Genomic DNA, 25,059 nt, shown 5'->3' on the forward strand with positions numbered 1-25,059 from the left:
CAGCCAACCACCAATTAATGACTATGACTTGGTGTTTGTACTCAGACGTCAGATGTTGGCATGACCCAGAACACTGGCGACACCGGCCTTTGCTTTGAAATTTGGTTCAGAAAGCGGAAAACCCAAGACACATACACACTGCAAGCAGTTAGTCGAGAAGTGAAGGAGGCTTGGACTAAGGACCTGGAACGGATCCTCTGGGATCAGGCGCTACACAACCGAGGTACTGCACTGACAGTTATACACATTCAAACACATTACAGGGAATCAAATTGTTTTCAATTCAGGAGCAGCACATTTCTTATTTCTGTATCATTTATTCCATGTGTCCATCAGAGGTCCGTATGCAAGAGAGAGTGTTCATGGGAATTGGAAACAAGCCCTTCATGGACATCCAACCCAGTGACGCAGCTATCAGTGACAGAGCTGTTGACTGTGGACTGATGGCAAGAGGTAAACTAATATCCATTATTTTACATTATTTTGGACAGAATATACTGTAACTGCCTCACAGCTCAATGGTTCAGGGTTTGTTTTTCTTTGGGTATCACATTTTCCTCCCAAATCCCAAAGACATGGCCATGAGGTCAAGTGAAGACTAAATTATCCACAGGTGTGAATGGGAATGTTTGTCTGTATGTGCCCCCCATTTGGCTGGCAATCTGTCCAGAATGTAGCCCTCTCTCAATGAACATCAGCTCGGATAGGCTACAGTTCAACCTGTAACCCAAATGAAGATAAACTATATAGAAAAAGGAAATGTGTTTCTTATCAAAACTTTTATGTTTCACTTGTGCTGCTCTCCTTAGAAAGCAAGGTGTTTCCCTATGTTGCACCAAATGGGCCACACAATGGGCTACCTGAGGCACGACCAAAATCTGCTGGTTCACGGAGTACTTCATCCTCCTCCTCTTCCTCAGGACTGGGTTCCCTGCCCCCAACAGTATATTCCAGTGGGCCAAAGCGGAAGGAGTTAACAAGTGCCTTTGAAGGATACATATCACCAGTAGGGGTTCTAGAGGAGGATGACATGGACCGTGAGAGTGGGAGTCACAACTTATTGTGTAATGGCCAATTTCAACTGATCTGATGAAACAATGTGTGTGATTTGGCAAAATTATTTGGACAGAGAGAGTTTGCCATTTTGCTATGGTCCACCACAATGATGACTTGATTTGACGACTTTTAAGTTGAAGCTAATAATTAGTCATTCACTATTTAACAATTATAGCCATTTTTCATCTTAGGTTTTCACATCTGACATGATTAACCTTCATTTCAATATAAATTCCTTGAAAAGAAAATTACTGAGTTCAAACTTTCCTCAATGGAGATGTATTGCTATGCCTTCACTTCACCTGCCTTCACTTGCTCCTTTCTTTGAAATGCATGTTCTATGGAGTCTAGATCAGGTGATTTACTTGGTCATCACGCTACGTGTTTATCTTCAAATGTCTCGAGTTGCTAATTTCCGTACCTCACTGTAAGATAGATTAAATGATGGCAGAGGAAGACTAGTTGAGGAAAAATTGTATTAAATAGAATAAGTTGCAAATCAGTAGTAACCTTCAAGATATGGAAAGTAACATAAGATAGCCAGATGATACTGGAAAGTATACTAAACAATGTCAAACACAGTGAACCCAGTATTCTGATATGGGCAAATGAGGCGTATATGAGGCTATACTATTTAAAGTAAATGATGCAGAGGAATGATGACCATTCACATACTTTTAAAGAAATTTCCTTCAAGCGATGCATGCTTTTCAATTAGTGGAAGATATTAGTGAAGCCAGCAAAGAACCACAAACCAGCAGCAGGTGAAGTTGGCTGTCATGCAATGCACCACCGAGACCCTTCGTTCTCTCCTGACTCAGTCCTGTTTTTGTACAGTGGACAGCTCGGAGTCTTCTGGAGATAGTGTCAGTGGTCTCAGCAGCTCAGCTCACAGTTGCCGCTCTGCACTAGAAAGGGAGGCTGAGGATGCATCTTCAGTCTGTACCGCCACCATTGCTATTGGAGAGGTGGCGGAGTCCAGTCAAACTGGAGCTTGTGAATTCTCTGAGCAATGCCAAGCAACAGTTCCACCTCGGGTCAAGAGCCCGCTCTCTCCCCAGGTTCGCTACCAAGCCTTGGGGTTCAACAATCTTGGTTAATTTTGTCAGTATGCAATCTTGATTTTATGTTATCCCATTTACAGACAAAGTTTGATCATACCTTAAATTACTCTTTCTTACAGAACTTAAATGGTGGCAAGTCCACCGAAGTTTGAACAATTACTCAAGGTTTTGTGCCACGGTGGGTGAAAGTGTTGTTGGACATAATTTATTATTTGCATTTCTGATTAGCTAACTCAGTTTTCTTTTTTTCTTTTTCCAGATTTGAGTATCCCCAAGAGGGCCAAGATTTTTTGGTAGCAGTTGACAATGCAAACAATCACACTTTGTATAATATTGTATAGATCGGTTTTCTTATCGCAGTTTGAAAGAAAAGTCTATTCAAAATTGATTACTTATAAAATATACAGTTGACAGTCTTGTATAGCCTGAATGCAAACAGGATTATAACAATATTTAATTATCTGTTCTTTCTCAGTTATTGCAAACTTAACAATTGATGAATGTAGTTGAATAATATGCAGACACAAAGCTCCATCAGTGTCTCTAAATAAGAGTTTGACGGTACTATTATGGTTACTAAGACATGGCACTGTAATATTACATAATTAATAGCTTTCTGTACATATGTATCCAGCTTTATGTAAACACATTGTATTTACAAGACTAACGTGTCACTGATATTAACAACTGTATGACTTTCAATTTGCCACAGTGACGTGTATGTTTGGTTGATACTGTATTTTTACTTTTACCTCATATTTTTCTAATAATAAATAAGATTTACAAATGGACAACCACAATAGGCTTTGAATGTATAGTTTAAGATTTACATTTGTTTGGCTTGCATGTTATAGTCAGACCAGGATAACCTCATCCATGCTTTTATCTCAAGTAGACTTGACTATTGTAATAGTCTAATGACTGCCCCACCACCCCAAAAAAGATAATAATAATAGCTGGAGCTCATTCAGAATGCTGACCAGGAAACAGGATAATAATATTTATCAGGGTCTGTGCATATTATTCCAATTCTAAAGTTTTACACTGGCTCCCACTCAGCTTTAGAATAGATTTAAATAGATGGAACAGAAAGTCTGACTACTGATCTATATACATCAATAAATAGTTTAGGTCGACCCTGCTATGGGTTGGTAGCCAGTTCAGGGTCTACCCTGCCTCCTGGCTGTTGACAGCTGGAATAGGCTCCGGCACTCCCCGCGACCTTTGTGAGAATAAGCGGGTGAGAAAATGGATGGATGGATAGATGGTTTAGGTCCTGAATACATGAAAGAATGGTAATGGTGTAGCGCCGAAGAAAAGGAGTTGGAGGCGGAGTGTTGAACACAGGAGAAAACTTCATTTTATTGCAGACATCAACAGAGTGAACCCATTACGGCGGGAATTCTCTGACACACTAACACCAGAAGTGTAACCAACAAGAACGTCTGTGCGGAACCTCGTAACCTAACTCGAGGTCCTGTGGGTGAATTATGTAGACCACCACACCAGCCCCCCCAGAATTCACCCATCGTCAAAATCCCTGTGCCGTGGAGGGACGATGGCCCGACCCCGGCAGGTGTGCAATGCAGGGGCCGGGGGGGATCCCACTGTCCATTGAGTCACGGGGCCAGGGCCCTGACGGGGTCAAGGGCACCCCACCAGGTGCAGGGAGTCAGGGCAAAGGGGGCCGCCCCCAGCATAGGGGGAAGGCCAACCCCAAAGAATGAGGACATCAGTCCTTCCTTGGTGGCACACCTGAGGCCAAGCATGACCCACCAAGTTGACGTTGACGTGGTCGAACCTCCCCTCGGGGACAGCAAAGGACTCCACAGGGGCTTTTGTGTGGCGATGCACCTTAGCACCCTGACAGGCCACACACGAGTCAACTCAGGTCTGTATCTTGTGGTCCGAGGCCTAGTCCGCGCTCATACGGGAGTAGTCAAGCCCCAGATGTACAGTGCTGGCGACAGCCCTGGAGAGGCAGTCCGCGACCACAATGGATTTGCCGGCGATGTGTCGGATGTCCGTAGTGTACTCCGAGATGAACGACAGTTGGCGTTGCTGGCAGGCGGCCCATGGCTCGGCCACCTTGGACATGGCGACAGTGAAGGGTTTGTGGCCCATAAATGCCTAAGCTCACGGCCTTCCAGTAGGGAACGGAAGTGGCGGATCGCCAGCCAGAGGCCGAGGAGCTCTCTATCGAATGTGCTGTATTTGCGTTCCCTGGGGACCAACTAACGATTGAAAAATGCAAGTTGCGCCGCCGACCCACTGATCGAATACGGCCCCAACGGCGTAGTCCGACCCGTTGGGGCAGAGAGCGACGAGGGCCCCAGAGGACGGGTGGGCCAGCATAGCTGCCCGGCTCAGCGCGGCCTACGTGGCCCCGAAAGCTTCCACCCTCTCAGACGTCCATTAAATGTCCTGGTTTGGGGCCTTGCCCTGAGGAGCCTCATACAGTGGGCGCATAGTGTGGGCCGCCCGGCGGATGAACCGGTGATAGACAGTCACCATCCCCAGAACCTCCCGGAACCCCGAGCCAAGCGAGGTCGGGGAAAAACGGAGACGGCCTCCACCATTGACGGAAGGGGGGCGGCGCCATTTTTGTCGATGAGATGCCTGGGGAAGTGGATGGAGGAAAACACACTTCACCGGGTTGATGATCATGGCCATGCCGCTCGAGTCTCGTGAAGAGGTCCTGGAGGTGCTTCAGATGTTCTTCCTCCGAGGAGCTGGTGACAAGGATGTCGTCCAAATAGACGAAGATGAAGGGTAAGTCTCTGAGCACCGAATCCATTAACCGTTGGAAAGACCGGGTCGCGTTTTTGAGTCCAAACGGCATCCTCAGAAACTCGAACGGGCCAAACGGTGTGACTACAGCCGTCTTGGGAATGTCTGAGGGGTGCATGGGGACCTGGTGATAACCGCGCACCAGGTCTACTTTGGAGAACAGGATTTTGCCCACCAGGTGGGCCAAGAAGTCCTGAATGTGGGGGACAGGGAAGCGGTCGGGTGCAGTGGCGTCGTTAAGGCGGCAGTAGTCACCACATGATCGCCATGCGCCCTCTGATCTAGGGACAATGTGTAGCGGCGAGGCCCATGGGCTATCCGAGCTCGTGGACGAGATCCAGGCGTTCCATGTTGGGAAACTCGGACTTAGCGACTGCTAGCTTCTCGGGGTCGAACTTTTGGGCTCTAGCGTGAATCTGGGGCCCCTTGGTCTCGATGTGGTGCTCGACCCCATGTTTAGTAGTGGCAGAGGAGAAAGTGGGTCGTGTCAAGCCAGGGTACGCACCAAGGAGGAGCTGATACTTGGTGCCATCTGTGAGTGAACTGGAGAGACCGCCATAAGTCGCCTTGTTGCGGACACAGGCAACCGAGGAAAAAGTCAATGCATCCACCAGACGGCCCTTCTTCACGTCCACCAGCAGCCCGTGGGCCCAAAAAATATCAGCGCCGAGGAGACATCGGCAGTGACAAAGTCCTATGTAAAGCGCAGACCCCCGAAACACAAGTCCACAGTCTTTATGCCCTACATGCGGATAGGGGAGCCAATAGCGGACAGTATGGGTGGCCCCTGAGTCCCGCCAGCGGCGTATCCGCGGTGGCAGTCAGGACACTCCTCTGGGCCCCGGTGTCGCAAAGGAATTTGCGCCCGGAAAGGGTGTCCATGACGGGCGCCGGGGGAGATGTGATGAAACTCAGTGCTCTGGGTGCCGTTGATCTCCCGAGGGCTGAGATAATGTGGTAATAACGCACGCGATCATCTGAGATCCCGTGGAGGGCGAATCAAGCCTCCGTCTGCGCGAACCACGCTGTCGCGGACGTCTCCCAAAACTCCGGCAATTTGAGGATAGCGGTTGCCATGTTGGGTTCAGTCTCGGAAACGCTGGGACTGACTTCGGCGTCACAAGTGTAGCGCCGAAGAAAAGGAGTCAGAGGCGCAGTGTTGAACACAGGAGCAAACCTTGTATTCCAGACATTAACAGAGTGAACCCATTACGACGGGAACTCTCTAACACACTAACACCAGAAGTGTAGCCAACAAGAACGTCCGTGCGGAACCTCGTAATCTAACTCGAGGTCCTGTGGGTGAATTATGTCGACCACCACAATGGCATCCAAACCCAGTGGGGCTCTGATATCGACAGATTAAGGTCAAATAGAGGAGCACAGCGGACAAAGGAAATTTCCACATTTGCCTCAATCTATTCCAATAAAAGTATGTCTGGATAAAACCACTCTATTCAGTGGGATGATGAGTTTTATCAGATGTATTTAACGTGTTTCAACAATTTTCACACAAATAAGGGATTCAAGTGCTTGTCCTCATTTGGGTCGCATGAGCTCCAGTGTGTTCCACTAACAAGTGTGTATGTTCTCATTGATGGGTAAAATAAAGACAACATATCTTGTTTGCATGTTCATGACAAAGATGATTCCTCTTCTCGATAAATGCTCACATTTTTTTGGCAAAGTTTTAAGTCAAGATGCCCTTCATGACAGCCCCTCTGCTTCCAGGCTCGGTACTGCCCTACATTATCCACCAGTTTGTTCCTCACACAGGGTTGCATTCTATTCCAGATGACCATCACAGTCTATTACAGGCTTGACTGGTTGCCAGCCAATCACAGGGAGCAGGGTCCTGTTTCTAATTAACACCCATGTTTTGGGAATGTGAGATAAAGCTGGTCAAAGTGGAGAAAAAGTGACAGGGACAACATGCAAACACTAGACATGAGGGCCTGAGTTGAGTTTTAGACCCAGCATCTCTCAACTGGGAAGCGAGACGTACTAACCTGGACTCCATTACAATATCCTCGCCGTAATAGCTTCCAAGAACCTCTTCTACGACTCAAAAGAGTGGAAGCTACAATAAAGATATTTTCTTCCTTCCCCCCTGCTGTAGTTGCTGTGATCACATGGTCCAAGACAGAATCCCACTGGTGTTAATCTGAGATGTACCGTGCAAGAGGACTGTTTAGTAATATTCAGGTTTTGCAATAAAAAGGTGCAATGAACAAAGGACGTCATTGAGGATGAATGAACTATTGACTTGAGAATTAAGTAACCTGCTGTGTTGTACATGAATGCCTGTAATTTACCATTCTATTAGTGCTTCCTAAAAGCCGTCATGACATCATCATTGAATCATCCAAACAAGTCTGCCTTGTGTGGTGACCGTGCACCGACAGACCAAAAGCAATACAAGTACGCTTCTTGAGTGCAGGGGGAAAAAGTCCACTCTACCCTAAATATAAAGTGAGTCAGCGGGACCCCTCCCCCTCACCCCACATACACACACTCACGTCGTTTTGAGGGGAGGGCCACATCACGCCCACTCAGCATACTTGCATGGGAAGTAGGAGTACAAATAACATGCATATAGCGGCGAACATGCACTTTATTTCCACTGAGCTGGTACTCGCGTGATACTCCATCCCCAAAACACTCATGGCTCAAGGTAAGTCATACTCATGCTAATAAGTTAATTAGCACTTGGGTCTTCATTTATTTTCCATGAAAATCAATTCATTCACGATGATTGTTCTTTTTTTTATCTATACTGTGTTCTTTACTGTTTGATGTAATTTGGTGATGATTAAAGGATTAACACGTTGAGCATGTTTACCATGAATATCACTGTGGTTGTTATTTTAAAGCAACTTGTTAGATATTTAGGATGTTTAAACTGTCTGTACTGCACACACCCAGCACACTTCAAAGATCTATGGATGTTAAAAAAAAAAACAAAAGTCCACTAAAATTTTAAAAATCACCCCTATGATTGAACCTTTTAAAACTGGACCACTCAGAATAGTAGCAGACTATATGGGGATTCCCTAAGCCCCAGCCTCCCCCACCAATCCTTTCCCAATAAAGCATTTCCCCTTGGGAGGAATTTCCATACTCCCAGAGAGAAATCAGTCCCCTTGTCACCATTAATGTCAGCCTGGACAATTGATAGCATGCCATAATCTATCTTTATCGTATTATGTTTGAAACGGATGCCGACGTCTTAGATTTTGACTGACATATGACAAAAGACATGAGAATATAAATTAAAGAAAAATGTTTTTAAAGAAACAAAGAACATCAAACGGGAGTAGTAAGAAGGAAAATACAAGTGTAGTCCCACTGCTCGTTTTCTACATAGATGTATGCCCTGTTAATAATGGGATATGTATATATTAATTTAATACAGTATTCCATTTTCAACAGGATGGCAACAACACTGCCTGCAGTAGTCATAATGTGTACGTTTGTTAATAAAAACGTATTTATGTGAATCAATGCCACTGACTGAAATATCACTTCTGTTTTCACAAATAATCTCACTTACTTTCCGGCTGCTGCAAAAAGCATGCAACTGAAATTGCACCACCATAACTGATACTAAAAATGAGGATAGTTTTTCATGTTTACAGCTTCGAAAACTAAAGTTGTGTTTCAACAGAAAAGCTCTATATATATATATATATATTTGCCTTATAAGGGAAACTCAGGCTTCAAGATAGATTCTCCTATTGAAGGTCCACTTGGTGGGTAGCAACCGACAGATAGCCAATGTGGGGGAGTGTGTGCTTTTTGTGCTTTTGCATGCTGTATCTCTGCAAGTGAATTAGATGTATTTGCACTGGCATTAGTTAACATGGCCCGTCTACAAATAGTATCCCCCTACTTAGGGAATAACAGCTGTTTATGATTTAAACATAAGCATGCCGATACTGATAGATTCAGCTCTGACACGTTGATTTTATGTTAATATTTTTCATTGTTTCCACATTCTGTCAACCTCGTATTTTCTTTATTGGGCTCAATGGTGTGAGTGCTTTGTAAGGCAGTGTTCATCAAAAGAAGGCATAAAAATTGATTTGTTGGACGAAATAGTTCATTATTGTTATTTGCAGGTTGTTTCTAACTTTCCTCACATTTGGGTTTTTTTAGGATATTTGCACAGATCGAATGGAATGAAATGAGTCCAGGTTGCGCTAAGGCCAAACCGCAAAGTTGATTTTCATTTCAAGTCATGCCACTCCTACCACACTTCACTTTAACAGTTGTGCCCATGACCATTGCCTGCCTCTTGTATTTCCCCTCCTCGATCTGTCCTGTCCTATATTGTCCTGTCCGTCCTTCACAGTATGTAACACAACTGACCCATATAACAATTGAATCCAAGGAGTTGCTGTACTAGTTATGTAATGCTTTACTTTCCTCAACTTGTATACAACTACTGCTGTCTTTTATTGTCTTAAAATACTTTTGCACTCTGCTTGATTGTGTCGCTCCCCTTTAAAATCTTTTTGCTGTGTAACTGAACAACTGTAATTCTCAATAAATATCCATCGTACAGTACAAAGAAACCATAGTGACAGTTTAAAAAGTTTCGTGACACAATGAAAGGGATATAGATCTTCCTTTTTGCTTGAACTAACAGTTGGACAGGAAAAAAAAAAATTGTGGCACTGACATCTGTTCAATTAGGGCAAAAACTCAAGTCAGTAAAACTGCAGCGTATGGGATTAGACTGGATCCCCATTGGCTTCATATAAACCAGCAGGAAGTCTTCAAGGGTTAGTCTGTGTTTACTTTGGCCTCACCTGACCATGACATCGCAACCTCGTGCTCGTGTACAGACACCAAGACAAAACAGACGTGGGGGTGTTTAACCTTCTGACATCTCATCAATAGGACCGTTTTGGCTGGAGACCGACAACGAAAGCAATAAACAGAAAACGCTTCAACAGGAAATCATAGGGTGGGCTTGTTAGTCACGGCTCATCCTGGAGAGAAGGCGCGGCCGTGTGCTTGTCTGTGTCTGCGCACGTACACTCGCAATGGAAGTACATGTTCTCCACCTTCATTTGTGAACGAGTCATGCAGTCATCTTGAAAAAATGCAATGATGATAAGCGTTCGAAAGTCTCCAAGTGAATGTAGCACACCTTTTTTTCCCCTAATATTCTTAACCAGAACCAGAGTCGTATTTACTGGCAATGTCTGTTCCAAGACACATGGAATTTTTCTCTGGAAGTTGCAGCCACTCTAATATGACAATAAACATCCGGTATAAAAATACATGCATTGAGGACATAAACGTATGGAAAGTAATGGGAGTGCAAAGCAATGGAACTCTTCCACTCGTCTTGTAATGCCGATATGTCACTTGTGCAAATGATGCAGTCCTCAAGCAATTTAGAGCAATTTAAGGTAACAGCGCTATGATCTGGGACAGTGACGATTGTGCAAATGGTGCAGAGTTCTCAAACACATACAGTGCCTTGTGAAAGTAGCTTAAAGCCATCTTAAACATTTCAACCTTTCGCCACATTTCAGGCTTCAAATATAAAGATGTGAAATTAATATTTTTTTGTAAAGAATCAACAACAAGTGGGGCACAATCGTGAAGTGGACTGAAATTTATTGGATATTTTATACTTCTTTAACACATAAAAACCTGAAAAGAGGGGTGTGCAATATTATTCATATATATAATATATTATTAGACATTCAGTGAGGATCTCTGAATGATTCTATGTTGACTGATAAATAGAATCCACCTGTGTGTAATCAAGTCTCCGTATGAATGCACCTGCTCTGTGATAGTCTCAGGGTTCTGTTAAAAGTGCAGACAGCATCATGAAGACCAAGGAACACACCAAGCAGGTCCGAGATACTGTTGTGGAGAGGTTTAAAGCGAGATTTGGATACAAAAAGATTTCCCAAGCTTTAAACATCTCAAGGAGATCTGTGCAACCAGTCATATTGAAATGGAAGGAGTATCAGACCATTGCAAATATACTAAGATCCGGCCGTCCCTCGAAACTTTCACCTTGAACAAGGAAAAGACAGATCAGGGATGCAGCCAAGAGGCTCTGGATGAACTGCAGGGATCTAAAACTGAGGTGGGAGAGCCTGTCCATAGGACAACAATCAGTCGTACACTGAACAAATCTGTCCTTTATGGAAGGTGGGCAAGAAGAAAGCCATTTCTCAACGATATCCATAAAAAGTCTCATTTAAAGTTTGCCACAAGCCACCTAGGAGACACACCAAAGATGTGGAAGAAGGTGCTCTGGTCAGATGAAACCAAAATTGAGCTTTTTGGCCACAATGCAAAACGATGTTTGACGTAAAAACAACACAGCTCATCACCCTGAACGCACCATTCCCACTGTCAAACATGGTGGTGGCAGCCTCATGGTTTTGGCCTGATTTTCTTCTGGAGGGACAGGGAAGATTGTTAAAATTGATGGGAAGATGAATGGAGCCAATTAGAGGACCATTATGGAAGAAAACCTGTTGGAGTCTGCAAAAGACCTTAGACTGGGAGAGGAATTTATCTTCCAACAGGACAATGATCCAAAACATCAACCCAAATTTACAATGGAATGGTTCGAAAATAAACATATCCAGGTGTTAGAATGGTCAAGTTAAAGTCCAGAGCTGAATCCAATCGAGAATGTGTGGGCAGAGCTGAAGACTGCTGTTCGCAAACCCTCTCCATCCAACCTCACTGAGCTCGAGCTGTTTTGCATGGAAGAATGGGCAAGAATTTCAGTCACTCAATGTGCAAAACTGAGACATGCCCCAAGTGACTTGCAGCTGTAATTGCAACAAAAGGTTGTGCTACAAAGTATTAATGCAAAGGGACCGAATAATGTTGCATGTCCCACTTTTCAGGTTTTTATTTGTTAAAAAAGTTTGAAATATCCAATAAATTTCCTTCCACTTCACGATTGCTTCCCACTTTTTGTTGATTCTTGACAAAAAAAAAAAAACAACATTTTATATCTTAATATTTGAAGCCTGAAATGTGGCGAAAGGTTGAAAAGTTCAAGGGGGGCAAATACTTTCACAAGGCAGTGTAAGTTGCTGGTAGTATTCAAAAACAGGATGGAAATAGTGCGGCATGATAGTGACATTGCATGATTCATGTAAAGTATCCCAACAGAGATGTCCAAAATCGTTAACATGAAATTGTAATTGAACTATTAAGAGATTGGGGGCGAGAGTGAAGAAGCTGTTGGAAAGCCTACAGGTTTTAGTTTGAATTGTGACAAAGATGAAGCGTGTCCAAGAGGATTTTGCATGTTCCTGTTATTGTCCTGGCAGAGTGGAAGTCCTTCAAGAGTAGGTAGGTGGGTTGCGCTATTTTGTTTTGGCAATCTTGCTGTCCATTGCAGTGTGATTTTGTCCAAGGCAGCACAAAACAAACCGTGATGGATGTACACAGAATCAATTCACTGCTGTGTTGAACTCCCTCAAAAGCTTCCTTGTGCCGTGTTTGCTCAGAAGCTGCAGGAAATACATTCTCTGCTGGTCCTTTTTGAGGATGGAGTTGATGTTTGCCTCCCAGTGCAAGCCTGAGAGACTGTAATCGTAATCTCCTGGAATTTGAAGGTTTTGACGGTTGACACATGGCAGTTGGAGCGCATGAGGGGCAGCTGTGGCAAAGATGTTTCATGAAGTCCTCTACCTCTACGGTCTTGACCGTGCTCACCTTGTATTGGGTCATTCTTTTGAAGGGTTTGGATACTGTAAGACATACATTCTCCATAAGCCTCTTGGAGAGGTTAGAGACACTCAGTTGAGCACTAACTTAACCAGGAATTTCAAAGGACAATCGAAAAAGTGGTAATTTTCTTGTAAAGGTTGATGTGATGAAATGTTTTTTTGTTTTTGTTTAGCGTTTAAACTCGCACGCCTTCATTTTGCAAAGAACTTTGTGACCTTTTTGTCTAAAATACATGACTTTTTGTCCATGTAAAGGAACTATAATTTTACAGGTATACAACCTGTAATTTTATGAGAAACATTTCACTCCTATGAAGAAATGAGAACATTTGCAAACAAAAACATTAATTTCTAAGAATGCTTTTCTATCTGTGGTACAGCCCACAGAAAAGATAGGAAGACACTGTCAAATGTATTTTTCTACTTGTCAAAATTCACCGCACACTGATACACATCATACCATGACAGAAAGCTGCAGATATACAACATACAGCGACTGCTTATCCAGATTAGCAAAAAAAATGTGGTTGAATGTGACATTGGCCAAGGAAGAAAACATTATATTTTGGTGTAGACTCAATTTTATCTGTTCTTCTTCTTCCTTTCCAATCCAGGGAAGATGGTGCTTAGCTTTGAATTGTTTGCTTGATTTGATTCAAATTCAAACGCATGATGTGACTGACAAGCCATGGCCTGATTATAGAAATGTTCAGGAAAATAATCAACAACTGTCATCTTAAAATTAATGGAATATAAATATGTCAATTGTTTGAAAATACTCTCTGCCTTTTTAAGCTCTTGACATTGATCGCTGCAACTTGGAGTGTGACTTCAACAACACAGAGCATTACACTGACCTCAACGGTGTGGATCGCCTGATCGTGAGGAGGGGCCAACCGTTCAATATCAGCTTGTCCCTTCGCTCAGGAAGCTACGAACCAGGACACAGCTTTCTGGACTTCATTGCAGAGACAGGTGACCCTGCTTGTCTGACATCTTTCTTAATTAGGATCAATGGATGCAAACTGGGAGTAAGGTAAAATTTCAGATCAGTTGTTCTTCCTGTCCTTGGATGGGTTTTCCTTCAATATTCTGTTCATGTAAGACTTTAAATTGTTAGCTGTGAGTGTGAATAGTTGTTACCCTATACATGCCCTACATTTGGATCGTGACCAGTCCAGGGTGTACCCCACCACTCAGTAAAGGTCAGCTGGGATAGGCTACTTTTGGAGCTTGTGAATATTAAATATATGCTACACATCCCCCCCAAAAAAACACCTCCGACTGGAACATGGTCCAAGTTCCAAAGGTGAAAAGTGACCTATTGTGGTTGCGTCCTGTTCGGATGTTAATAGAATTCTTGGCACGCCCAGTGGCAGTGGATTACCTCCCCCGTTTCATGCTGACCCGTGTTGTTTTGCAGCCAATTGTCATTTCAGACATGAAAGAGAGGAAATGAGATGTGATGCTGATGGAAAGGAAAAGGAAACACTGAGTTTTTTTTTCTTTTACTCTACCCTCATTTACTTAAACTACAGGACATTATTTATTGCATTGTGCACACTTTTCTCCAACCGAGGGCAATGTAATTCATTCATCAACTTCTACTTGTCTTTTAACACTTCAGGAACTTGTAATGCCCACAGTGATAAGATTTCTTACCAGCAAAGCAGACAGTTTCAGCAGGAAGTGCTACTTTCCAACAGGAGATGTGTGGAATTACTGATAACAGTGTCGCCTGTCTACCATTTCAAGTTAAGCATATTTTAATGGGTTCAATGAGGATCCTTGAGTCCACGATCCTTTTGGTTTAAGTGGGCACTGAAAGATGTGAAAGAATTGGAAGCATGCATGGCCAGTCTGGGGCTTATGTAACTTACCAGAACAGCAATCAGAGCATTGGCTATTTAGGGCCATATAAGTTCCAAATCATTTCAGTCATAGTCAGTCATGTGCTCGTGTAATAATCATTCCTGCGAAGAGATTCAGAGTTTGGGTCATTTCAAAGTGTTCCCTCTGGGTTTGTTATCCAGACTCAAATGTTTCACTTCTCTTTCCTTCTTCCACAATTATTTCTCCAGGACCTCAACCTTCTGAGCAGTATGGCACCCGGGCCTCCTTCAGCCTGTCGGCCAAAATCGACACTTCGCGCTGGAGTGCGGCGGTTGTCAGCCCCCCCGGAGACACAGTGGCGCTGTCCCTCTGTGCCGCCCCCAATGCACCCATAGGGCGCTACACCCTGACCTTGGGACATTCTGCACGGATTGACTTCATCCTGTTATTTAACCCCTGGTGCTCAGGTGGGTGAACAGAACCTTCTGATAGTTCTTGTACGGCGCATCTATGTAAAAGTGTATGAAAATGAATGTAATGCTCATGTCTAGTGGATGGCTGGATAAAGTAGATATATGTCAAATGGAGAGATATGTATCGATTGATTGTTTGATTGAGAACAAATGAATTGATTGAGTGAACACAAGTACCCCAAATGAATCTACTGTAATCTTTTAAATTTAATTTCCATGAAGTGCATCAGGATCAGCACACCCATGGATAGCCCCAGTTTGTTTGACAGTGTTTCTTGGCAACAGGAGATGCTGTATATATGGACAATAAGGAAAGTTTGGAAGAATATGTCTTGTCCCAGGATGGGATTATTTTTCGAGGTGATGCCAAATATCCAATTGCAACTCCATGGAACTTTGGCCAGGTACCAACACCAACACTGAAGTTTCCAGTCTTACCTCACACTTGCATACCTTTGTTGCTGGGAGCCAAAGCTCTGCAGGATCACATACATTTATAAAATTTATGAACAATTCCTCCAAAATCCATTGGTATATGCTGTGTTACATAACTTTTGAGATGACCATCCTGAAAATTAGGAAAGAAGGCTGTTGAATGAAACAGCAAACAACAGAGGTCTGTTATAGTTACCAGTCTAATTCCACTTCTGGCATCTCCAGCACATGCCTTATGTGATTACTGAGGCCTTATGTGCTATAACTGCACCTGTTCACTAGTTTGCAAAGCATGTTTCGCACACATGTTGTTTCTCAGAGGGATGGCAATAACCCTTTTTTTTTTTTAATTACACAGTTTGAAAGTGGAATCCTGGATGTGTGTCTGAGGATTTTGGACATGAATCCAAAATGTCTGCGTAATCCAGGCAAAGACTGCTCAGGCAGGAGAAATCCCATTTATGTGGCGAGAGTTCTCAGTGCTATGGTGAGTTAACTTTCTCACCGTACTGCGTTGTTGTTGTTTTTTTAACTACGTGTTGACACAAATTTTGCCTTTTAGGTTAATTGTAATGATGACAAAGGGGTTGTGCTGGGAAACTGGACAAATAACTATGATGGGGGCGTGAGCCCCATGTTCTGGAAGGGCAGTGTGGAGATTCTGCGCAACTGGGACACACAAGCTTGTCAGCCTGTTCGTTTCGGCCAGTGCTGGGTCTTTGCTGCTGTCGCCTGCTCAAGTAAGATAGGACAATGTCGAGCGTTCCAACCTATCTCAGGAAACACACTTTGCCTTATTGTGACACAATGTACAAGTGTATACGTGAAAAGTTATGATGTATATTTTTATGTCAATACAGTATCGCACTACTCATTCATGTACTACCACTGTAGTTTCCAGAGCTCTTGGCATCCCCTGCAGAGTTGTTACTAACTACCACTCAGCCCATGACGTCAACAGCAACCTCGTGATTGAACGCTACATCAACGAAAATGGGGAACTCATTCGATCCAAAGAAATGATCTGGTATCAATTTATCAAATTACAAAACTTTTTGAAGTACTTCAAAATATATTTTTCCATTATGATGACATATATAATGGAGGTTTACATTTTTTTTTAATACGTCACAATTTTTATTGACTGATAATCCATCCATTCATTTTCTGTAGTACAGTACTTGTCCTCAATTGGGACTCTGGGCGACAGGCGGGGCACATCCTGGGCTGGTTACCAGTCAATCACAGTTAAACTAACATATTTTTAATTCTATTTGTTATTTTCTGTCCATATAATGGATAGTAAAAGTAAAGTAAAATGTAATGACACCAACAGAGTGACCTAAGTCCAAGTGAATCTTTTGCTCTAATAAACGTTTTTCCAGCAATGTCTTAAGTAAGGTTTTAATATTGCTAAATGTTGTGTAGGTATAAAGAGAATTTAATCTCCATTTTAAAAAAATAAATTAAGTAAGACTACTCACCCTTTGAAGACATGTAACAGGACATGTGACGGAGAGAGAATAAGAAGATTTTTGCAGAACAATACTGCCAGTATTTTATAGATATTACTTGAATTAATCATTGGTGTATGTTTGTGTAAAAAGACAAACTAAAGGCAAAACTCACAAGGAGAAGTACATTGAGCTGAAACCTTTCAAAGTTTCAACTTGAAATTATGTGTGAGTTTGAAGTCTATGAAATTGTACAATAGACAAATCATTCAACTTTTGTAGGCATTTTTCAAGGCATGTTTTGGAGATTGAGTGAGAGTGTTAACCACAAGGTTATGGGAGTACAGCATTCCTTTCAGTGACCTAGTGGATATTACATCTACCTCAAAGATCTGAGGTCTGGTGTTTGAATCTTGGCTCTGGCCCTCCTGTGTGGAGTTGTTGTTCCCCCTGTTCTTGTGGAACTTCTCCATGTGCACCCAAATTTCCAGAACATGTATTTAGGTTCATTGGAGACTAAATTATGCAAAGGTCATGTTTATGGTGAGTTCTCTACATGCCCATCGATTGATTGGTGACCAGTAAAGGTTGGAGCTCTTTTATCTAAAGTCAAACGCGATTGGCTCAAGTGCACCAAGAATCCTCATAAAGAAAAGAAAGTGGATGTGTCATTCATTTCTGATCATGTAACTCAAAAGAGAGCATTAGTATCTTGGGAAAGGCAGAGTTTTTGATGTCATTCTTATTGCTTAGTGTACATATTGATTATGATTTCAAAGTCAAATGAAAGCTATAAAAATTTGAACCCCAACAGTCCGATTTAAAAAAAAAAAAAAAAGAAAAATGCAGACCCAACTTTTGCTGTAGGGAATTGTGAATAACGCACATTGAGGTGTGTTTATTGCGATGGTATCTTGTAGGAACTATCACTGCTGGGTTGAGAGCTGGATGACCCGACCAGACCTAAATGATTCTGCTTATAACGGCTGGCAGGCCAGTGACCCAACCCCTCAAGAAAAAAGTGACGGTACACGACCCTTTTGATTACAGAACTCTCCAAATATTTGTATCTATGAATACGGGTGTGGAACAAGTCCCGACACCCACATTTGTCCTTGCCAGGAGTGTTCTGCTGTGGGCCCATCCCTGTCAAGGCCATCAAGGAGGGTGAGCTCATGTACAAGTATGATGGCCCCTTTGTCTTTGCTGAAGTCAACGCTGATGTCATCACCATTATGAAGAAAACTGATGGCAGTACATCCAAAGTTATCTCTACCCAACTGGTTGGAAAGATGGTCAGTACCAAAGGCATTGGCACTGACAACAGAGAAGACATTACTCATCTCTACAAGTATCCTGAAGGTAAGCAACAACGCATCATGCCAAAACATACCTATTCACCATAAAATGTTAAGTTAAATGGTCATGAAATTATTCCATTGTTCTGTATTGTCAGGCTCCGACGAGGAGCGTGGGGCCTTGAAGAAGGCCAACCACCAAAACAAGCTACTCCAGATGAAGGAGAACGAAGGTCTGAACGTGACCATCAAAGTCTCCACCGAGATGAACAAGGGCTGCGACTTTGACGTGTTTGCTGTGGTGACCAACAACACGCTGAGTGACAAGAAGTGCCGTCTCCTCTTTGGATCCTGCGCCGTGTCCTATAACGGCTTTCAGGGAGGCAATTGTGGCTTCAAAGATTTGCTCAATGTTGAGCTGTCACCTGGAGGAGGTGAGCAAGTTGCTATTGTATAAATGTGTATGGAAAATAAATCTGCACAAACTAAAGCAGGGGTTCTCAACCCGCGGGAGAAAGGTGATGATGATTCTGAGAGGCACACTCGAAAATACTTGAGGCCCCCAAGTGCTATTATTTCACGGCACCTCAAGTCCCGAGCAGGACCTCGGTTCTCACCTGGATTTATGTGTGGTCATTAAGTTGCAACCCACTTTCAACCAAGTAATTAATTTTTCAAAATACAGTACACATAATTACATTCTGCTTCTAAGAGCTAATTTTTAATGCATCTATTATTGCTCCAGACTATGTGAGAACTTTAATAGGGCACACACATTGCTATTGCTCAATGGCCATAACGTGTCAATACTATATTGACCTAATGATAAATTATAGCATATTAATGAGCAAAAGATATCGGCCCAGGGTGAAAACTTCACCTGCGGTCTTTATCACACACTTGATGAAAAATGATCAGAAATATTGAATATGTTCGACTGCTGAGATGGTTTTTGGGGGAGACCTGGAAGGAAAAATCATTCTTAATACAGTCCTTTACAGGGAATTCTTAGAATATTGCAGAAGAGTTCCACTTCCTCAAAACTGTCCGATACAGTAGAAGTTCTAAAATGAAAATGGCAAATTGTGTTATTTGCTAAAATATACCCATTCAAGAAATGAAACATCAGTTGGCCGCTAAATGTATATTGCGTTGTTTTATTTAAGACAGGAAGGTTCCACTAAGGCTAAACTATTCAAAATATGGTGGGATGCTCACTGAGGACAACATGATCCGTCTGGCTGCTCTTCTATTCGACTACACCACCTCGAAAGCAATGCTGGCAGTGAGAAACATTGTGCTGGACAATCCTGAAATTAAAGTCCAAGTGAGTGTTATAATGTGCAGGGGTGAGGAAGCACATCTTTTGGCTGCACTCACAATGGTGAGGTCTCTTTCAAATTCTGTAGATCCTGGGTGAACCCAAGGAGAATCGCAAACTGGCGGCCGAGATCACTCTAAAAAATCCTCTGCCAGAGCCCTTGGAAAATTGCTGCTTTAGCATGGAGGGGGCCAACCTGACTGGAGGAAGCGTCATCTCTGAGAGGTTATCTATGCTCCATCATGTCCAATGTCTATTTGTCACTGAATGGCTTACATCAAAATGTTACCTGCAGATAGATACCATCTCCATTAAACTACAGTATGAGTAATCTTCATCTAAATATATTTTCTTGTACTTTAGTGGTAAACCGCAAGCAGCAAGGCATGAAAATGTAACCTATAGTTAAGACCAAAATGATTCGCTTTTGCCAAATTTTGAGATCGCGACTTTTGATTGCAGGGGTCTCAAACTCAATATACCTTAGGCCACTGGAGGCCGAATCTGGCTAAACCTGGGCTGCAGGTGCAGATGCACATGCACATGAGCGCATTTTAAATTAGTTTTTAAAAAAATAAATTCTAATCGTTTCAAACGTATTTGTTACTTTTTTAACACAAAATAAAATGAACAAGGATGCTGGTGTAAAAACGTTGTGTGCAAAACTACTAATATAAGTCTCCATGGCAATGTTGCTGCAAATTTCACTCTGAAAAATGTTTCTCTACTTGTATCAAGCCCGGTCGATGTCACGCCCCCAAGAGTCATAAACCCCACCATGATCCGTAGGTTTGTCACCTCCACACACAACACAGTAAGAGTAAAAAAGTAAGTTTCTTTTGGCTTGTCCCTTTCGGGGTCGCCACAGTGTGTCATCTCAGATGAACGCACGTATATGTTTGGCACAATTTTTACACCGGATGCCCTTCCTGACGCAACCCTTCTCAGGGAGTGGAGGCCCCAGTGGGATACGAACCCACAACCCCTGATTTACCAAACCAGTGCTCTAACCACTGAGCTATGGGGGCCTCTCACAACACTGTAAGAGTGCCATTCAGAAAAAAAGTCAAGGGCTGCACCAACATTAAACCTTCACATTAAGGTGGGGGCCACAAAATATTGGCTTGTGGGCCACAAATGGCCCTTGGTTGCCAGTTTGAGACCCCCGTTTTATTGATTAAATGGTCATTTTTCATCTACAAATAACGCAAGAAAGTTATAAAGGTGTAGGTCAAAATTGATTTCTATAATGTCAATGCCAAGCTCCATATTTTATACAGTACTCTATGAGTCATAATCTCTCAAACCATATGCAGTACTGTAGTTGACTAGAATCCTGGTGCTAGTATTGCAACTACCTGAAAGAATCACAAGCTAAGTGCAATTAAGTTGGATTTAACTTTTTAGCACAATACAAGCATTTAATCTTTAAGAAATTTTGAAATATGCTTTATGGGAATGATACCAGAGTTTTGTTTTGTTGAACAGTCAGGCATACTGCTTCACACCTTAATCAATGTTTTAGATTAAAGTTAAGTTGTCTGTGGTTTCTCTTATCAACACTTATAAGCTGAGCACTTCAAACATTGTGTCTTACTTATCCGTGTATAAAGATAACTGTTATGACTGCAGTATTAATAGTTGCAAAAATATTGTCACATAAATATTTAGGTTAGCACAGGCCTGTGAGATTGCTTGCTGCTAATATTTACTTTGGCCCACAGGCTAAGCGCCACAGTGGGACCTGGGGAAGACGCCAAGGTGAAAATGTACTTCACCCCCACCCACAGTGGGCTGAGAAAGCTGGTGGTCAATTTTGACAGCAGTAAACTGTGTCACGTCAAGGGCTACAAAAATGTCATCATTGGAAAATAATCACCTGTGAGATAAGAGCAATATGAGGCCTTCAGCAAACAGCTCTTCTTTGTGTTATGCAAAACATAACCCCACAAATATTTTAATTCTGAGACAAACAGTGTAATGTTACAAAAGAATAGTTCAACGTGGGATATCTTTGTATATAAAACTGCAAATAACCATTTTATACATTAAATACAGAAGTGTTGTTAAGCATATTGGTGTTAAAGTGTATGATTGCCATTTTAAGCAAGTCTTCATAAAATACAATATTTCTAAACATAAAGGTGCAGTGAGTGTTTCTTTTTTATTTTGCAAATATTTGAAGCCACTAAGAATCAATTACTTACTATAGAGTGCAGTCTTCAACGAACGCATATTTGCATGACTAGTCCACTTCCAAATTGTTGTGATTTCAGATAAAATGTACAGAGATAAAAAAAAAAAAAATATCCCCAAAATTCACATGTACAATAAAATTCCAATGTCAAGTAATATTATTATTACATATATTTTGGACATTAATTGAAAAAAAATGAAAATAAAGAACATTTTTGAAATCCTAGCAAATGCTGGATTTCTGCCAGATTTCACAGCCAAATCCGGAACAAACATCCTTGACCCCACCCCTGACGTTGCATTACATAGCATTCGTTCGAGCTAAACCAAGATGCCGACGTGTTGTGCACCAAACTGCAACAAAACTAAGAGAACACACCCAAATTTCGCCTTCTTTAACCTCCCGTGGCGTCAACCTGACAGGATAAAGCTGTGACTGTCACAGTTGAGGCTCCTTCGTCAGTCGGATAAATTTACATGGATCGAATCATGACTCATTAATAGCCAATTAGCCATAGCCTCTCGTGCCGGCACTGTATAAGCAACAACAGACTTTATGAGGTGGCATGGTGGGGCAGCTGTAAAGCGTTGGCCTCACAGTTATGAGGACCCGGGCTCAATCCCGGACTTCCGTGTGTGGCGTTTGTATGTTCTCCCCGTGTCTGCGTGTGTGTAACTTGCCTCCTGCCCATTGGCAGCTGGGATAGGCTCCAACGCTCCCGTGACTCTCGTGTGGCTAAGAAAATGGATGGATGGATATATGAAGAGTTTGTTTTCAAAATGAGACATATCCGTTTTTTTTCATTTTCAGAAAAGAGCTTGGTATTGAAGTGAAAACAATAAACTCAATTTATGTTTCTAACTATTGGGGGATGGAAAGAGATGCTAAAAAGTAACTAAACACCATACTACAAAAAAAAATAAAAACATTGGCATTAATATTCACCGAGTTTTTTTGATGACAAATTTCATTTTTTTCTCCAAAATGATACATATCCAAACATTCTATTCTTGGCAACGTGAGACATATCCAAATTTCGACTTAAACCTTCAGGAGCAGCTGTATTTTTTTTAAAAAATCAGTTGCTTTTGATAGGCAATCATGAAAACTATTTGCCTTTCAACATTTCAAGCATTTTAAAATAATATTTAAGACCATGACCACCACATTTAGAGAGTTAGGTATCAGAAATAAGGGTCAGTCACCAGTCACAATTTTCACAATTAGCTCACTAATGTCAGATGTTGAAAAAGGAGATGAAAAAATGGCAATTTCTTTTAAAAAGGTGTTTTTCAGTTATTTAGAAACTGTTTGTTCACTATGAGGTCTTGGAAAGGCTGAGTTTACATCATTGCAATTTTGTGTATCTGTATGCGATTCTGCAATCCGACGTCTGCAGGCATTGTGTCACTCAGTTGATTCATTTTGTTTATAAGTTGATGTGAGATCATTAAGAAAGTAAACTGCTTCAAACCAGTCTACCAAGGTTAATATGGGTTGCGAGGGATACCAGCAGAAAAAAATAGGTAGTCGATCTCATACACACATCTCCAAAATGAAATCAGTTTCAAACTCACAAATTCACTGTTTGAAATCTGACTCATTGAGTCTGCTTTCTTTTGATTTTATTTATAGCTGTCGCTGTCGGGGGAAAGAACACTGCAGAATAGGATATAAGTCTGTAGTAATAATAACAGTATTCATAATGCTCATAGACAGAAATTGAGTCTACTCCAAGGGTGTTGATTTCCTTTTAATGTCAACTTTTCTTAAGTCATAGCCGATAACTTTCCTTATAAAAAATGGCAAAAAAAAGATTGCATAGAATTATAAAAATTTATTCATTCATTAATGATCGTTGGTGAAATATTTTGAACAACAAAATTACTATTCAAGCATTACACAATCATAGACAAAACAGTATGTTTATTACATTCAGATACAATGGTACTTGGATGAGAACTGAAGTATTAAATTGCAATAATTTCATAAAGAATTAAAATTAAATAGGAAAAGCACCCTTACAATGGGACAGCCTGCAAGTAAACCAGCACAATCACTGATTCATTTATTCGATATTATTAAACATTGATAAACAAAATACAAGACTTAGTTCAGCTTGAAAGCAAGAAACACTTGAAGCGCTTCTTCTTTTCTGACCCCGTTTCCGCTGGGTTTCTTTTCCTTCCCAGCTTCATTCTCTCCGGTGTCTCGTATATAAAATCAAACTCGGCATTAGCATCTCTCTCAAACGTGGGCGCAGCCATTTTGGATGATGATGTGGAAGATACCGGAACTTCCCTCTAGACGAATTCTGATTGGATGCTGCTTGCTTCTGCAGCGCACGCTGATTGAACGAAATTATGTCGCATTTTGCTCTAAATAAGATCTCGATATGTCGCATTTTGAAATAAAACGCGATCTTCCTTGGCTGATATAGAACGATAAGTAGCACTTTGAACAAAAATCAGAGTATCCCGATAACTACCATTCGGAGCTGGATAATTTTGGCGCGAGTTTCGTAAATCTGAAAAAATGCCTATGTCACGTTTTGAAAACAAACTCTTCATATCTACGTCATACTCAGAAAATAAGCTTGTATTTTTTATCAACTTTGAACATAGCCCAGAGCATTCATATAGCTCACATAGCATTCACATAGGATTCCAAAGACGGTTAAAAATGTGTACTCACCGATTTTCCACTGGATGTACAAGTGGTCCTTTCATCAAACTGTCATGGATCGAAAGTAAATTGATATGTAACACGTCTTCATCCAAACAAACTTCATATCTATCTGAGGAACTTATGCAGACATGTTGATCGTGATCTGAGTTCATTTCGGTATGCTCCATTTTTTTGTTCGACCTTTTCAAACTCACGACAACACTGGCATTCCGCCACAGTTGGCATTTGGTCACAAAGAGAACACGAACACCAGTCTTTCGAAACGAGCCTGTCTGGAAGATCTCTGAGGTCCATATTTTGGAATTGTTGTGCTCCTTCGTCAGCATCACGCCCCCTCTCCAACAAGTCAAGTTCCGCCCGTGTGTATTCTAGTTCAAACGCCCAGCCTTGAACATTGTACATTATGCTATTTTTGTTGTTTGTTTGTAATCATTTTTCACAAAAATCGGCCATAAAATGCCAGATAGTGGGCGTTCTCGGTATCTACAAGCAATGGTGGTTCAGAACAGGAAGCACTGCAGACGTTGCAAACGCTGAGTGGCTGTCAGTTTTCCAGCTGGATAAATTGAAATGTCTGAGCGAGAGTGGAATTTTGCGAATACTTCTCCAATTTAGACATGTTTCTTGATTAAATCTGGGGATAATTTTGGCATTAAAAGAAACACTGAACCCTCATCCACTAACTTTTATTCCGCACTCCCATTCCCATTACTTTGGAGA

General features: G+C 41.9%; 2 protein-coding genes across 4 annotated transcripts in view; both read left to right on the forward strand.

The window, feature by feature from the left end:
* The window catches only part of quo (quattro), a 31,826-nt gene extending 28,917 nt beyond the window's left edge, over nucleotides 1-2,909 (forward strand). The window contains exons 19-24 of one of the 3 annotated variants that reach the window (XR_009796912.1): nucleotides 46-223; nucleotides 337-453; nucleotides 810-1,064; nucleotides 1,894-2,160; nucleotides 2,240-2,298; nucleotides 2,380-2,909. Coding sequence is in view for 1 of the 3 variants with exons in the window: in XM_061833295.1 (XP_061689279.1) it covers nucleotides 46-223; nucleotides 337-453; nucleotides 810-1,064; nucleotides 1,894-2,117; nucleotides 2,240-2,272 (807 nt within the window). In the remaining 2 variants the exon portion in view is untranslated. The remainder of the gene's footprint in view (nucleotides 1-45; nucleotides 224-336; nucleotides 454-809; nucleotides 1,065-1,893; nucleotides 2,161-2,239; nucleotides 2,299-2,379) is intronic. The other 2 variants (XR_009796913.1, XM_061833295.1) reach the window with 2 other exon arrangements.
* A 4,525-nt stretch (nucleotides 2,910-7,434) lies between these two features.
* Nucleotides 7,435-21,597, forward strand: tgm2b (transglutaminase 2b). The gene is made up of 13 exons (XM_061833670.1): nucleotides 7,435-7,584; nucleotides 13,436-13,615; nucleotides 14,722-14,940; nucleotides 15,232-15,350; nucleotides 15,740-15,868; nucleotides 15,944-16,121; nucleotides 16,276-16,408; nucleotides 17,756-17,862; nucleotides 17,958-18,197; nucleotides 18,292-18,567; nucleotides 19,300-19,460; nucleotides 19,543-19,679; nucleotides 21,179-21,597. Exons 1-13 carry the CDS (start codon nucleotides 7,575-7,577, stop codon nucleotides 21,327-21,329), a joined length of 2,040 nt encoding a protein of 679 aa, XP_061689654.1. The 5' UTR covers nucleotides 7,435-7,574; the 3' UTR covers nucleotides 21,330-21,597.
* Nucleotides 21,598-25,059: the final 3,462 nt, after the last annotated feature.

Source organism: Syngnathoides biaculeatus, chromosome 10 (assembly GCF_019802595.1).
Source record: "Syngnathoides biaculeatus isolate LvHL_M chromosome 10, ASM1980259v1, whole genome shotgun sequence".
Lineage (NCBI taxonomy): Eukaryota > Metazoa > Chordata > Actinopteri > Syngnathiformes > Syngnathidae > Syngnathoides > Syngnathoides biaculeatus.

Bases quoted from the DNA above. Each gene is read 5' to 3' on its own strand.
- tgm2b (XM_061833670.1), top strand. The intron at 18,568-19,299 runs GTGAGCAAGTTG...GTTTTATTTAAG, and splicing joins TGAGCTGTCACCTGGAGGAG to ACAGGAAGGTTCCACTAAGG. The intron at 19,461-19,542 runs GTGAGTGTTATA...CAAATTCTGTAG, and splicing joins ATCCTGAAATTAAAGTCCAA to ATCCTGGGTGAACCCAAGGA.